The 16,707-nt window shown below is 39.5% G+C and overlaps 1 protein-coding gene across 5 annotated transcripts in view; it reads left to right on the forward strand.

Annotated features, from left to right (window-relative positions):
• The window catches only part of sox6 (SRY-box transcription factor 6), a 200,241-nt gene that overhangs the window by 99,931 nt on the left and 83,603 nt on the right, over positions 1 to 16,707 (forward strand). For all 5 annotated transcript variants that reach the window (XM_061963933.1, XM_061963936.1, XM_061963937.1 and 2 more), the window contains one exon: positions 6,354 to 6,443. In XM_061963933.1, the coding sequence (XP_061819917.1) occupies positions 6,354 to 6,443 (90 nt within the window). The remainder of the gene's footprint in view (positions 1 to 6,353; positions 6,444 to 16,707) is intronic.

Raw genomic sequence — 16,707 nt, forward strand, 5'->3', positions numbered from 1 at the left:
CTATTTGCAGCCAACCATTCAGGACTTTAAACTGCAACACACTTATCTAATCTTATGTGCCCAAGCCAGATACCTGCCATCTTTTCTTGGATGCTAGTTCATTAATGTCGGGGTTCAGGCTTTAGCTGAGGCAACCTTCATTATCGAACAAAGGTGTTCATCAGTCATTATATCTCGTAGTCCACCCGGACCACATTCTTGGGGGCGTGCCTTAAAGGCACTGCCTTTAACGTCCTCTACGAGCTGTCGTCACGTCCGCTTTTCATCCATTCTAACAACGTGCCGGCCCAGTCACAAGATATGTGCGGCTTCTGTACGCACACACACGTGAACGCCATGCATACTTGATTGACAGCGATACAGGTTACACTGAGAGTGGCTGTATAAACAACTTTAACACTGTTAGAAATATGCGCCACGCTGTGAATCCACACCAAACAAGAATGACAACAGAACAAATACCCAGAACACCTTGCAGCCCTAACTCTTCCGGGCTGCAATATACACCCCCGCTACCACCAACCCCCGCCCCCCACACCCCACCCCACCTCCCTCCGTGCGTCGGTTGAGGTGGGCGGGGTTGGGGGGGACAGACGCTTTTGGAAATCAGACATGAACACCTTAAGAGAAAGCGATTGCAGCTATTTCGTATACAACATTTCTCAGACGGCAAGAGAACTTTTGAACTTTCGAACAGTCAGCTGTGATTCTACTTACCGGAAAACTTTGTCCCTTCCTCCCGTGGATGTGATCGTGATAGGCAGTGTGTGACTACAAAAATTGCTTTATGGATGTGACTGTGAAATGGCCAGGCAGTGTGCATGATGCCCGCATCTTTGCTAACTTCGCCATTAGCGGGCAGCTGAAAGATGAAACCATCCCCTCGTGTCCCAAACAGTTTATCGCATTGTCTACTTTCTCATGTCGATTAAAGATTTGATTAATTTATGATGGCTCAGGTGTGATTCACTACAATAGTCTACCCCAGGGCAGCTGTGGCTATGAAAGTAGCTTACCACCACCAGGTGTGAATGTTTGATGGGTTCTACATGTAAAGCGACTTTGGGTACTTAGAAAAGCGCTATATAAATCCCAGTTATTATTATTATTATTATTATTATTATCATAGGGCCCCACAGCACACTGGATTCTAGTTAATTGAAATACCACAACACTGGATATTGTTCAAAGGAGACACATTTTAATTTAAAAACTTGCTCACAAAACACAGCAGACAAATGTAAAATGCACAGCAAACGATTTACAATATAGCTCTTTCAAAAAACTTCACAGTGAAGTAAAGTCATCTACTGGAGAGCTTGGCGCAGATGGACCCTTTTCTTCTTCTTTTTTTCCGCGCATGCGTACTAGGTCGCGTTTTGGTGGACGGACGGGCGCGGGGGTCTAAACGGTGGCATTGTTGTGTGTGGACACGGATAAGGTTAGCTGTGATTTACCCTGGATAACCTTATCCGGCTTAGTGTAAACAGGGCCTTAGTGCATGGGCATGTACTCGGTTGGTTTGTTATTGTAATGAGGGGAAAACCGGTATCGTTTATCATACCAATTTATCTTTCAGGTGTATGGTTTCTCAATCGCTTAACCAGTTTACCCACATCAATAAGAGGGCTATGTACAGTATGCAGGAAGATTATACTTCTGATAATAAATGGACATTGAACATTTGGCAAGTGGTTCTTCACTTTCGGAGTGCCACTTGGAAACACCAGAAGTCTCAGGGAAAAAGGTTAAGGGCATTTTTCCAGCTAAGAGAGCACCAGCCCCAGAGGAGACAATGCGACCCAGACAGGCTTAGCAGTCCAAAAAAACATTCCCCCTCTCAATGGGAGCATGTCTTGGACAAACACTCTTGTAGTTTTGTCTTGTATGTTGCTATCTGTGCTCGTTGCAGAGTGGAGGAGGTCTGTGCCAGGCGAGGGCCCATAGAGACCGCTGGAATCGCTGGGGTTGGAGGAAGTTGGTCCGGGTCCAGTGGGGTGATGTGGGCTTGGTGACAAGCCAAGCTGTCTAGTGCAGCGATGCTGGGAAAATGTAAATAACAGCCTGATAAGGGCTATTGTTTTCATTCCATTCTCATCCCAGCTGAATGGCCTACTCCTGAGCTCCAGAGCATTTTATCTTAAGAGGGGGAGGGAAAGCTATGGGAGGGGTAGGGGATGTGAGAGAGTTAGGAGCCCTTATAAGAAAATAAAAATAAACACACAAGACTCTTCTTTTGTTGGAATTAATTCTCCTACACGTGAAGAGAACAAACAGCAAACTTTGTTACTCCAAAACATTTATATGTTTGAATTACTATTTGATTATCCCTTCACATTTTTTATAATAAATATAAAACATTGCCATTTATAATCCCTCTAGACCAGGGGTCGGCAACCCACGGCTCCGGAGCCGCATGCGGCTCTTTGATCACTCTGATGCGGCTCAGCGGCTTACTTGCCGACCCCCCCGATTTTTCCGGGAGACTTACGAATTTCAGTGCCTCTCCCGATAATCTCCCGGGGTAACCATTCTCCGATTTTCACCAGGACAACAATAGTGAGGGCATGCCATGATGGCACTGCCTTTAGCGTCCTTTACAACCTGTCGTCACGTCAGCTTTTTTCACCATACTATCTGCGTGGCGGCCCAGTCACATGTTGTATGGGGTTTCTGCCTACACATGTAAGTGACTGCAAGGCATACTTGGTCAACTGCCATACAGGTTACACTGAGGGTGGCGATTTAAACAACTTTAACACTCTTACTAATATGCGCCACAATGAACCCACACCAAACAAAAATGAGAAACACATTTTGGGAGAACATCTGCACCGTAACACAACATAAACACAACAGAACAAATACCCAGAATCCCATGCATCCCTAACTCTTCCGGGCTACAATATACACCCCCGCTACCACCAAACCCCGCCCCCCCCAACCCCGCCCACCTCAACCGACGTGCTAAAGTTGTTTGTATCCTCACCCTCAGTGTAACCTGTATGGCTGTTGACCAAGTATGCCTTGCAGTCACCTACGTGTGCAGGCAGAGACCGCTTACAACATGTAACCGGGCTGGCACGCTGTTAGTACAGGCTGTAGAGGGCGCTAATGGCAGTGCCGTCACGGCACACCCTTGTTAGTGTTGTCTGGGTGAAAATCAGCAGACATACGAAAGGATAGTAGCCCTGAATTACAGGAATCTCCCGGCAAAATCGGGAAGGTTGGCAAGTATGACGCTGTCAAGCGCCATTCATATAAAACTCGCGAGCCGCACTAACATTACATTTTCATATTAAGGTGCGGGCCGCGTGTCTGAGACCCCTGGTTTATACATAGCACAAAGCAAAAAAAAGCTTTGTTTGCAGTGTTATTTTCATTTTAAATTTCAAAAGAGTTTTGTGGCTCCCATTGTTTTCTTTAATTTGTGAAACGGGTCAAAATGGCTCTTTGAGTGGTAAAGGTTGCCGACCCCTGCTCTAGACGAAACAAAAATTCAAATAAACATTCATTTGATGCATTGAAATTATTTTTCTTAAAATATGTGTGCAGAAATGCTAATTAAAAAGACATTGCAGGCATTAACTATTGGCTTTAAGCACACATAGTTTAAACATAATAGATTGTCTACGTTGATTTGGGTTAGTTTTGTTGACAGCGTCTAAATACTGAAAGATGTTTGAGAGTTATTTTATTGACTAATCTAGGGACATTACTTAGCCCTTTCAGGTGGAAGGCAGGGAGGACAGCGGTGCATTCCAGCTGTAGCCTCTCCTGTCGGAAGACTTGGCAGGTTAGGTCTGGCCCATGCAGTGAAGGGGATGGAGAAGAGAGGGAGTGGCTGTTCTCTCGGGAGGGAGGTGGAAGGGAGGGAAAGGACTGGAGTAGAATGGAAGCTGGCACCACATTATCTCCACCAGTTGGTGCATTCCTTAATGATCAAGTGCTGGAGTAGCATCTGTGATGAGCGTGTGTGTGAATGCACAAGAAGAAAAAACAGGAGCATATGTGTGCATCTTGATTCCTGAAATGTGTTGACTATATTTGTTTAATCCCCCTTTAATGTAAGATTTTTATTTTTGAAGGCGTAAATGTCATGCACCAATGTTTCTTTGAGGACCTTTTATTATTTCTGGTTAGCATGCTGTCTCAACTCCTGCCAGCTTTTTTCCCCTTAAGTTTTAAAAAAGATGTGCCACACAGGAAGTGAAGATACTCACAAACACACGTAACCTTTTCTCCCTCCCTTGTCAGGTCAAGGGTACACACTGTGAGCTGGGAATTGGAAAGTCAATAAAGCAGAAATAATGTTATAATGACCCCCAAGCTGAAGACGTCCTGTCGACCCTATCACATTGAAGGAAGTGGACAATCAAACAAAATGGTCACTCTGCTTGATCTCTGTGAAAGTCCTCCTTAAACAAGGCAACAACAAACAACTGACCCCCGTTAACTCCCTCGTCCCTCTGAAGTTAGTGTGTTGTTCGAGAGAGCAGTGGTGTTTTGTCAGTGAAATCTGAGCTGAGAGGTGTACAGTGTCTTTTTAACTCTTTAAATCTGTGACTGATCATAACTACTGTAAGAGTAACGTGATGAGTACTTTCACACAAACACAAACAAAAGTTGATCTCACCAGAATTAAATATGGTATTGTAATCTTAAATGGATGTCCTAACGTTAACTCATAACCAAAAGTGCGCACATACTCAAAGGGGATGTCCGCAAGGTCTTTGCGAACAAAGTTAAAATTTTAGGACCGCACTGACTTTGCTTCATGCACTAGTGTCACACACAACTTATATTGACCTGCATTACATGTGACACAAATCTGAATTTTGCCACCAAAGCATATCATAAGAATTGTATGTTTTCCACGACTTACCTCTGAGGAAATGTAACAAACGGGTTGCAACAATTTGATCTACGCAGCTCAAACTACTTCCTTAACGTAAATGACCGCCATAACCACAACACCAGGGGGAGCTCCCCTAACCACGTTAAACCCAGATTCCGATCTAACAAAGGTCTTAACTCATTCTCTTTCTATGCTACATCAATGTGGAATGCGCTCCCAACAGGTATAAAAGAAAGGGCATCTCTATCCTCCTTCAAAACCGCAATAAAAGTACACCTCCAGGCAACTTCAACCCTAAACTAACACCCTCCCCGGATTGTTAATAATCAAATGTAAACAATCAAATGTAGATACTTTTCTTATGCCTTCTGATCTCTCTCTCTCTCTCTCTCTCTCTCTCTCTCTCTCTCTCTCTCTCTCTCTCTCTCTCTCTCTCTCTCTCTCTCTCTCTCTCTCTCTCTCTGTCCACTACTTGCTGTACATATCCTACCAAGTCAGACCTACACTGTTTCAATATCCATTTCTCTGTTCTCAATTGTTGATGACTGATGATAACAACCAAACCTACCCGTCCACCACCCCCCCCGCCCCCCCCGTCCACACCCCGAATTGTAAATAATGTAAATAATTCAATGTATATACCCTGATGATTATCTTGTGTGATGACTGTAATTTGATGATAGTATATATGATAGTATATATCTGTATCATGAATCAATTTAAATGGACCCCGACTTAAACAAGTTGAAAAACGTATTCAGGTGTTACCATTTAGTGGTCAATTGTACGGAATATGTACTTCACTGTGCAATCTACTAATAAAAGTCTCAATCAATCAATCAAAGCAAGTACTACTCGCCGAGACAACTCCCTTTCTTCGTCTCTTGTGGTATTTAATGGCCGTACATACCACTGGAAAGTAACTCCGTCCTCAGTGTAGGGCGCCATGACAGAAAAAAAAAAAATAACAACGGCGCAGGGGTGGTAGGAAATGTAGTGTTTCATGGAAATTTCCCAACAAAAATAGATAGACCCCCTGTCCTTCCACGCGTGTCGCAGAGCAAGACCACATCGCCTGACAAAAAGGGGATGGTGTAGGGCTAACAACTCTGTGGACATAGAGCCTCAAGGTAGAGGTTTTCTCTTGCTGCTGGTTTTGATGAGAACAAGTTGACCTCCAAGCAGTGCTGGGATGGCAGAGGTCTGGGTCAGCAAGCCCAGTGTGTTCTTAATCAGCTATCCCAGCGACAGCATGGCAGATTGCAGCCATTCCTCCCCTGATTCATTGTCTGCTGGACAAATGTTAATTATTTTTATCATTGGCAGCTATGTGAAGGCCCGCACCTACATAGTCTATGTCTTTTCATTTATTAGGAGTCAATGCCGTTATGCTATGCCTTAAATGTCTGCATCATTTTTCAGCTTTTCTCACATTTGAACAGAAAGAAATACTATTATACATCGCCACATTATCTGAAATGATCTTTTTTTACAGACTCGTCATGTATGGAGAAACTACTTTCTAAAGACTGGAAAGAGAAGATGGAGAGGCTCAACACCAGTAATCTTCTAGCTGATGTAAAAGGTAAACCAAGAGCATAATGATCACACCAAGTGCAGTCCTACATGCAGCACAACACATCCCTCATCCCTATCAGCTGCTGCATAATCTCAGAAACAACTTTGTACTCTTAAATAAGACAAAGGCCTTTGGCTGCACTCCTCTTTGAGATTCCCCCCATTTATCTTTTGTTGGAATGTCCAACTCTCTCCAAAGTGCTTCCTCTGAAAATCTGGCCAATTTACACTTATTTTCAATCTCTGAGCGGCATACTGCAGTCATCCCCATTTGGAGGTTTGCAGGTTGTTTATGCCTCCTGGTAATTGTTGTACCCCGTGTGTGCTGGGGCGTCACTGAAAGCACATTCAGGTCCTCGTAGTGTTTGCCTCTTAGTTGACTCGCTCCACTCTGACAGTGAACGGCCCGGCCCGTGTTGCATATCAAGCGCAGCACAGTACAACACAAATCAGTACTCCCCGAATATGGTTGTTTATGATAGGGTGAAGGTGGGCCGTGGATGGGCAGGGCTGCTTCTTAGTTCTTAGCACCGACTGTTACTGAGAGCTGGAGTGTTTATACAGCACAGGAAAACACAATACCAGCTGGCTGATAACACCAGGCTGTCACCGGCTATTCGTCTCCTCCTTGGTAATTTATTTTAGCAAAAGATGCTTTGTTTCATTTTCATGGCAAATCCTCCCATCTCTCTTATTGCAATTGTTCCAAATGAATGATTGGTAGACTGGATTCATTGTGCTGTGTCTTGCATACTGTGTGTCACTATAGATCAAAGTGCACTGTGTAAAATAGTTTGCGGGATTTAACCTTTAGAAACCCGCTGAGTTAAATTACAGTCAAGTCATTTCCGCTACTGATGGATGATACACTGCAAAGAGGTAGGGGGCCTGATAATAAACATTACAGAAAATGCCTGTTCATGAGTTATAGAGACAGTCCGTACACCTCAGTTCCTAATATAAATGCTTCTGCTATCACAGTGGCAGCCACAGGTTTTTAATTAGCGTGCCATTTCATATGACTGTAGACATTTCAAAGGGCTGCTTTGTGCTCCAGCTTACAAATGTCTCTCTCTCCCCCTCTCTGCGTTTGATGTCTGCCTGATGTAAATACGGGCAATTAAAAAGGAGTCCAGGGTTGGAGACTCACAAGGTCTGCCTAATTAAAATACAAACAAAAGTGCCGCACGAAAACACCTTCTGATTAAGATCTCAAGTGTTATGATGAAGCAGAGGTGCCATTCATTGTTTGGTTAAAAAATGAGCACAAAAGGAAAACATCCCTGTCGGTTTGAGATGAATAAAAGATAGTGGATAATATAGGCTGACGTACGGACTGTGTATCCTTGTATTTTGTTCTGTGCTAATCGCTCATCATTTACTCATCCTATTTCACTGAGCAAAGCTTTTGTCATTGTTCTATCAACAGACTAATTGTTTTAGTGCTCAGGAAAGTGGTGGAATCTGCCAAGAGAAAATAATTGAATCTAACAGTAGATGCAACGCAATTTGACCCTTGGCCCATTTTGGAGCCTTTGAAAAGGGTTAAAGATTTTACATGGGTAGATTTAAAAAAAAACATGCATGTTAGGTTAATTGTAGAGTGTCAATTGTCCATAGGTGTAAATTTAACTGTTAATGGCTGTTCATATGACCTGTAAGGGACTACTAATCAGCCCAAAGGGCATCTCACCTCTCATCAAAAGTCAGCTGGTATAGGTCACCTAAACAAGATAAGCTGTCAGAAATTAAATACAAAAATATTTTTTGTTTAGTAGTTAGTGGGGCATGTAACTGTATGTATGTAAGTATGTATGTTTTATATTTGGAAAAAAAAAATTGACACACTTTTTTATTTATGCAAAACAATATACTCATTTAATCAAACATGAATTTAATTCGAAGCACGTTTTGCACAAAGTACAACATTGGAAAATAACAATTTTAACATAATTAATACATAGTCTTCACAACTCCACTTCGACTGGGATTAAATCCCAGTACCAACACCTTTTAAAACAATCACTAACAGTGTGCAGCATGGAAGCTAGTGTAATCACAGTGATTAACTAATTGTATTTTTATATTGTGCCAAGACCCAACATGGATTCATTAATTTTATTTTTAGATTATGTTGAAGGTCAGTAAAATAAATGGTCCTTGGGGGGCAGACAAGGTGCAACGGTAACAATTTGAACAGTGTGAATGATTATTAATTTTTTTGTAGATTAAAGTAATTCACTGGCTGAAGTACAGCATTAGTATTTCCAGTTTGTAGTACCGTTCTCAATCTCTACTTAACAATGGCTGCTTTTGTCTTATCCACTTGTATTTGTCCATTTAGGTATTTCACCAGAAGTTTAAAAAAACAGACAATCAGAAGATTTAACAACAGAAGAGTGTCTTCACAATCTGGCTTCCATTTAAGTCTATAGTCATGTTTCCTCCGAGTCAAATGCTGGGCAGCTGTATTTGTTTAACTTGTAGATGGCCACTTGACACTAGATACACTTCCTCTCTGTCATTTTAATGTATACCGATTGGTAACCTTATCAACACATTTTTAACCAAATACATGTACCGTATTATCAAAAGCAGCAGGCAAAAAGCAGAGTATGACAAAAGCATATTGGTGAAGGATTTTTTTTCACTTGTCAGTTCTTCAGCTAACTATATTATTTGTTTTCATACCCGAGTTTAGCTACCTCCAATCTGCACGCTCAATAAAGAGGGAGATTAAATCGCCTGAACAAAACCACAAAGCAAAAAGGACGTCGACTTAAAGCACTTCACACCAAAGAAAGTAGCAGATAATAGAGTGAAAGAGGGGAAAAACAGAGGTTGATATTTAGTGAAGAGGTTTACAGTAGATTTTTTTTTTTTTATCATAACATATACAGTAAGCATCAACCAGGACAATAACATGTGATGTTGCTATAATGGAAGACATTCACTTCATCAAGTTTTGGTGGATTTCCTGCAAAATAAACAGTTATAAACTGCATTTCTTGGAATGCGTTGCTGCGAGTATTTGCCAACTGAATGTAGTAATTCAACTTTTTAAGTATAGAAAGTACCATGAATTAACAATTGTATTCACTATTCTGCCCCACTTTTGTATGTCAAAATCAAACAGGCCAAACTATTAGAAATGCAAATTATACATTATTAAGTTCCATTATTAAAAACAATAGTTCAATAAATCAATATTTTTATAAAGCCAGAATTTAAGGCAGAGTTCTTGGAAAGTATTGCTGGAGATTGTACCCATCAAAGTGATCAGTGCACACCCAGTTGTACAAGAATACAGTAATACACAGTCGTGTGGTAGATAAGGTTGCTCTATGCTGCATGCATGGCTATGTGTAGGGGCCTTGAGCCTGCTTCTCAACAGCGCTGTTTACGTTTCCCTGCTGAGTGCCAGTTTCTAGGGGGGTGGCTGGGAGGGCGTAAGAGAACGAGCCAAATACGCATGAGTGTACTCAAACTGAAGGAAAATATGTAGTTACTAAATTGGAACACAAGCCGTATTCATTCTCTGGGGAATTTTCAATAGAGGGAAAAAAGTTTAGCATTGTACACTGGCTTTAAAATGCGCAGCTTGAAATCTGAGGCACGAAAATTGTGGCACTTGCACTGTCACAATCAATTTAGGAATGGTGTCTACATGACAGTGGTCGGGTGCACACAGGCAGCCCTGTGGCAAGCAGATAAGTGGAAGCGCTTTAGGAGGAGAACACAGGCCAGGGCGGGCGGCAGCTGGGACTAATTTGAGCCTAGCCCAATACTACCTGTGCTCCACAGACTGTGCCGTAATTGTTCAGCCAAGCGATAACATTATACACACACACATATATATATATATATATATATATATATATATATGCATATATATATATATATATATATATATATATATATATATATATATATATATATATATGCATATATATATATATATATATATATATATATATATATATATATATATATATATATATATATATATATATATATATATATATATATATATATATATATGTATGTATATATATATATGCATATATATATATATGTATGTATATATATATATGCATATATATATATGTATGTATATATATATATGCATATATATATATGTATGTATATATATAAATATATATATATATATACACACATATATGTATATACATATATATGTATATGCAGTGTTGGGACTAACGTGTTACAAAGTAACGCGTTACTGTAACGCCGTTAGTTTCGGCGGTAACTAGTAATCTAACGCGTTATTTTTTTATATTCAATAACTCAGTTACCGTTACTACATGATGCGTTACTGCGTTATTTTACGTTATTTTTTATGTAGTATCGGCTAGAAACTGAGGATCTGAGTGTGTTTTATTCCAGCAAAGCAGAGACGTGCTTCTGATTCTTCCTCTGCGCTCTCTGTGTGTGCGTGTGACTGTGTGTCTGAGTGTGGGAAGGGGAGGGGAGGGGAGGGGAGGGAAGGGGGTGCGCAATACAACCGTTGGCCAACAAAAAAGTAACCACAGAACACTATACGCCTATACGGTATAGTGTTCTGTGGTTACTTTTTGGTTGGCCAAGCGGACGTGACGACAGGCTGTCCCCACTCAGATCCGCACAGACCTGGAGGGGGCGTGCCTTAAGTCCGGCTGGAAATCGGCAGAAATTTGGAGAATGGTTGTCCCAGGGAGAGGCAGTGAAATTCGGGAGGGTTGGCAAATATGAGATATTCTCACTTCTTTTCTTTTGTCGAGCACAAAGAAAAGAACATTTTAGTTAAATGTAAGTTGTGTCTTGGATCAAAGATCCCGTCTACTGCCCAAAACAACAATTCAAATCTGCCTGGTTAGGCTCTGTGTATGTCACGTGTGCCTTCCTTAGGTGAAGCCAGCTTTACAGCTATGTGGTTGATTGATTGAAACTTTTATTAGTAGATTGCACAGTACAGTACATATTCCGTACAATTGACCACTAAATGGTAACACCCAAATAAGTTTTTTAACTTGTTTAAGTCGGGGTCCAGATACAGATATATACTATCAAATATATACTAACATCATAATACAGTCATCACACAAGATAATCATCAGGGTATATACATTGAATTATTTGCATTATTTACAATCCGGGGTGTGGGATATGGAGGGGGGGGGGGGTTAGGTTTGGTTGGTATCAACACTTCAGTCATCAACAATTGCATCATCAGAGAAATGGACATTGAAACAGTGTAGGACTGACTTGGTAGGATATGTACAGCAAGTAGTGGACACAGAGAGAGAGATCAGAAAGTATAAGAAAAAGTGTCTACATTTGATTATTTACAATCCGAAGAGGTATTATGTGGAAGGGAGGGTGTTAGTTTAGGGTTGTAGTTGCCTGGAGGTGTTCTTTTAGTGCGGTTTTGAAGGAGGATAGAGATGCCCTTTCTTTTACACCTGTTGGGAGTGCATTCCATATTGAAGTGGCATAGAAAGAGAATGAGTTAAGACCTTTATTAGTTCGGAATCTGGGTTTAACGTGGTTAGTGTTAGTGTTAGTGTTATTATGCTGTTTGTTACTTATGTATGTTATGTTGCAGCTATTTAAAATAGTTTTGTCAATTTGTTCTGGCCTGAAATAAATTGGCCCTTTGAAACATATCTTTGTCTTTGTGTGTTGTATGTAGACCACATTGCTTAGCAGAGTTCAGTGATGCAAATGTATGTCAAGTTGATCAACAGATTGTATTATTCTCCAGTGCAATAACAGTACTAAAATGAAGGCTAAAAGGGCATTAATGGGAGCTTTAAAAAAAAAAAGTAGAAGAAGTAACTAAATAGTTACTTTTCACAGTAACGCATTACTTTTTGGTGTAAGTAACTGAGTTAGTAACTGAGTTACTTTTGAAATAAAGTAACTAGTAACTGTAACTCGTTACTGTTTTTCAGTAACTAACCCAACACTGTGTATATGTATATTCATATATATCTATATGTCTATATATGTGTATATATATATGTACTGTATGTATACATGCATATATATGTATTTATATGTTTATATATATGTATATGTATATATATAAATGTGTATGTATATATTTATGTATATATATATACACTGTATACATATCTGTATATATATATGTGTGTGTGTGTGTGTGTGTGTGTGTGTGTGTGTGTGTGTGTGTGTGTGTGTGTGTGATGAATCAAAAAAAAATATTGTGTTAGTCATGAACACACTTAGATTTACCATGTAATTGAATTTGAGGGTAGAAGCTCTTTTACCTTAACCGCTATACAGCCAGCGATCAGATCAATGCATATGTCAGTACAAAAATGACGTGAGACGTCACTCCATTTATAGTCTGAAAGAACTTGGAATAAAACTGTTACTAAGTTTTGTGCAAATAAAAGACATGCATTCAAATGAAACATTTAAAAATGTCTTCGATGACATTCTGATAATAAAAATTGTGTTTTTGTACACATATTTCTAATCATAATAGAAATATCAATAATAGATTATCAAAATCATAATCACCTGTGATTAATCGTGATTATTCTAAATTCCAAAATGTGATTAATAAAATGTACCATTTGACAGCCCTTTATATATATATATATATATATATATATATATATATATATATATATATAGTGAAGTGAAGTGAATTATATTTATATAGCGCTTTTTCTCTAGTGACTCAAAGCGCTTTACATAGTGAAACCCAATATCTAAGTTACATTTAAACCAGTGTGGGTGGCACTGGGAACAGGTGGGTAAAGTGTCTTGCCCAAGGACACAACGGCAGTGACTAGGATGGCGGAAGTGGGGATCGAACCTGCAACCCTCAAGTTGCTGGCACATCCACTCTACCAACCGAGCTATACCGCCCCGGTGTATATATATATATATATATATATATATATATATATATATATATATATATATATATATATATATATATATATCCATCCATCCATTTTCTACCGCTTATTCCCTTTTGGGGTTGCGGGGGGCGCTGGAGCCTATCTCAGCATATATATATATATATATACATATATATATATAAAAGTGTGTGTGTGTGTGTGTGTGAAATAGGTGATATGATAAATAAAAGGGCCCCCAGTGCAGTATGTGGGGTCACACCAAATAACTGTGTCCAAAATGATGACTACAATAAATGAACACCTCACATCTTACATTTGCACAAACAAACAACCAGCACAAAACTGTATTTGTCCATTTGCTCCCTTCCAAAATGCCTCAGTTAGCATTTTGTGCACAACACCTCAATCAAGTGTTTGCCCTGTGCACTCAGTTGAAATATGAACCACAGTAAATCATTATTCCTCAGGCCACAGTCGCCAGATGAATGTACTGAAGTGTTCAACTGTTTGTTTTTCTCCTCTAATGAATTGTGCAATTCAACTTGTGGAAATGTAGGTAAGAAAGCAAGTGTTTGTTTGCTGGCATGTGTGTTTGAGATTTACATTTTTGTGGCCTTCAGTGGGTTTCTATGTCTACTGACTGCACACGTTGAATACAGTACTTCAAATAGATGAGCGCGTTCATCATTTTTCTAAAGTGAGAAACATTTGGATGTGACAAAGCTGTATCTTTGTCCCCATTAAAAATGTACTGCCAGTATGTTTTGTCTTTGCCAACCTCTAATAACACCAAATATGTTATTATTTTGAGTCAAACTAACACTAGGGTGAATATCCATGAAAATGTGTTTTAGTTTACAGTTTATTCTGTACAGTTTAAAAACGTAATTTATAATGTTTGACATCGTTTAAAAAAAACAATTGTTAATGTCACATAATCTATGATACAGTATTTGGTGGAATTCTTGTTTTTCACATTGAACCACAGCTCCACAGTGCCATCTGCACTTTTGCTCTTCTGGATTGTCACACTACCAACACAATGCTTGACTGAAATATTTTGGTATTGATTGATTACACTAAAGTACATTAATGGTTTATTTCTGTAATATTGTCCCTCGAGTAAATGGGTGAACTGTATAGTATATTTTGGTGAAACTATCATCTTATGACATTGACATGGTCTCTTTAGCGCAGTCCATTGTAGCAAGTACATCCAGCTCTAATTGCCACATCAAAAAAGAGACTTAGGAACTTGCTTAAAGTTACATTTTATTAAGAAAAAAATATAACATGACCACCACCGGCTAGCAATTGTTACCATTGGTGGTTTAACAGACCAATAATTCTTTTTTGAAAAGAGCAGCACTAAGTAACTTTTCAACCTTCATAAAACGTTTCTCACTTTTCTCACTATGATAGGGCGCAACTATCCTTGCTCATGCATCCTCGGTTTTTGGAGTATAAATATTTGGGGTTTTGGCACCAGCCGCTGGACTAGTTCTGACCAATCTAAGTCTATGAGCACAAACTCACGAAGCCTTCTTGGATAAGAGGCGAAACGTCTTCTAGGACAAACCAAACAGTCCAGTTCCGATCGATTGAATGCCCTGAGATGACAATGACCTGGATGAATGAGAGCATTCATAGACAACCTTCATAAAATATTTTCATAACTTTTGGGATGCTACATGGACTTACAACTAGTTGAATGACACCTCTGTCATGGTCTGAGGGAATACATATTGCTTTTACTGGCACTTAGCGATATTTAGGAGGGTGGCAGGAACCCAGCCACACAAAAAACTACAAATGTGCTGACTTGCTATACGGCATACGTCACTCCCCCTTTCCCCATTCGTTAATAGGACGGAAGTCGAACGCCTGCGTACTGCCAGAAAACAAAAAGAAGAAGAAGAACGCATTCATACAATTACTGCTATCATGGCCAAAGCTCCAAAACAACCATAGAAACAAAAAGTTTGTCTGAGCAGACAAAAAAAGAAAAAAGGATAAAGACGAGGAATTTCAGACCGATGCTGCCTAGGCTCTGTTCCTGCTAGACTAGTAAGTGACTTTCGATGCTCAATGCCAACAACGTGAGAGTTTCACCACTACTTCCTTCGGAAAAAATCTCCTGACGGTGTGTCTTTGCTTCGGACTTGCGTCCGCCCCGATATATTCTTGGTAGTAGCGTCATGTTTGTAGCACAATCCAAGATCATTTCTTGATCGTGTCTGCTATTTAACATAAGCATAGCCGTTAGAGAAGTAATATTTGTGCCAATATTAAAGCGGACGTAATATCAGTATGACGCTACATGCGCTAGTCATTATGGTAAATGTGGTCTTCTTCTGGCAAAACACTACTGCTTTAGTCCACTAGCGCCGCCAAAATCAACCAAAACTAAAAGTTCTTAAGTGGGGCTTTAAACTGAATGTCATTTCTTTCCTGATTAAGTAAAGGTTGAATCGTAAAAAAAATAAAAACAAGTGTTTATAGTTTTCACAATTACCAATTATGTTGAACACAAATTACTTGTTGGCCCAATTAATATTTTTTTTAGCAACTAACAATTTGCAATCATGTTCTTGTAACAATAGGTCATACATTCAATGATAGCTGACAATAGTAGCTAAACATTGCTAAAATGCTATCATTAGCTAACAACATACAAAGCTAATGCGAGTGTTACATAAGTGCAGAGTTCACTTTATTACCTACTAGAAGCCGTAAGAGGGAGGGGGCATGCTGCTTAAAACACATTGGAAAGTTAGCACCTTCTGGGCATCCGCCTGAAGTGGCAAATAACCCCTTGAAAGATTGAATGTCCTGTGTAACACAATGAGGTAACATTGTGTGTGTGTGTGTGTATTTGTTCATTTATTTATAAATGCTATCAAAAACAGATTTTAATTTTAAATTTTTTTGGGGGGGAAAAACCCTTTTTATGTGTACATAAACAAAGGACATGAGATTTAGACTGTTATCAAGAAATTAACAGAGGCACTTCAGTTTGCTAAGGCATGTGCTCTTGAATTGAAGCAATATAACCAACAACTAAGCCCTCATTTACAAGTGCTGCGTATTACTTGTCCACCTTTGTTGTAAGGGCATACTCTTAAGTGTCAGTATTATTATTATAATCAATATTATTATTATTATTAATATATAATAAAGGCATAGGCAAATGGATCAGAGACCTTTTCTTTATCATCATGTGATGCACTTGTTCTGAGCTGAGCAAATGCCACAATCTCTTCTTCATCAAACTGCATTGTTAGCCAACAAATAATAATAAGAATGTAGTCAAAAGATCAGCAGTAAGGCTACAGTTTGTGTCCCTTGCTTTTTAGGGTCTCTGGCAATCAT

The sequence above is a fragment of the Nerophis lumbriciformis genome, linkage group LG06 (assembly GCF_033978685.3).
Source record: "Nerophis lumbriciformis linkage group LG06, RoL_Nlum_v2.1, whole genome shotgun sequence".
NCBI classification, from domain to species: Eukaryota; Metazoa; Chordata; class Actinopteri; order Syngnathiformes; family Syngnathidae; genus Nerophis; species Nerophis lumbriciformis.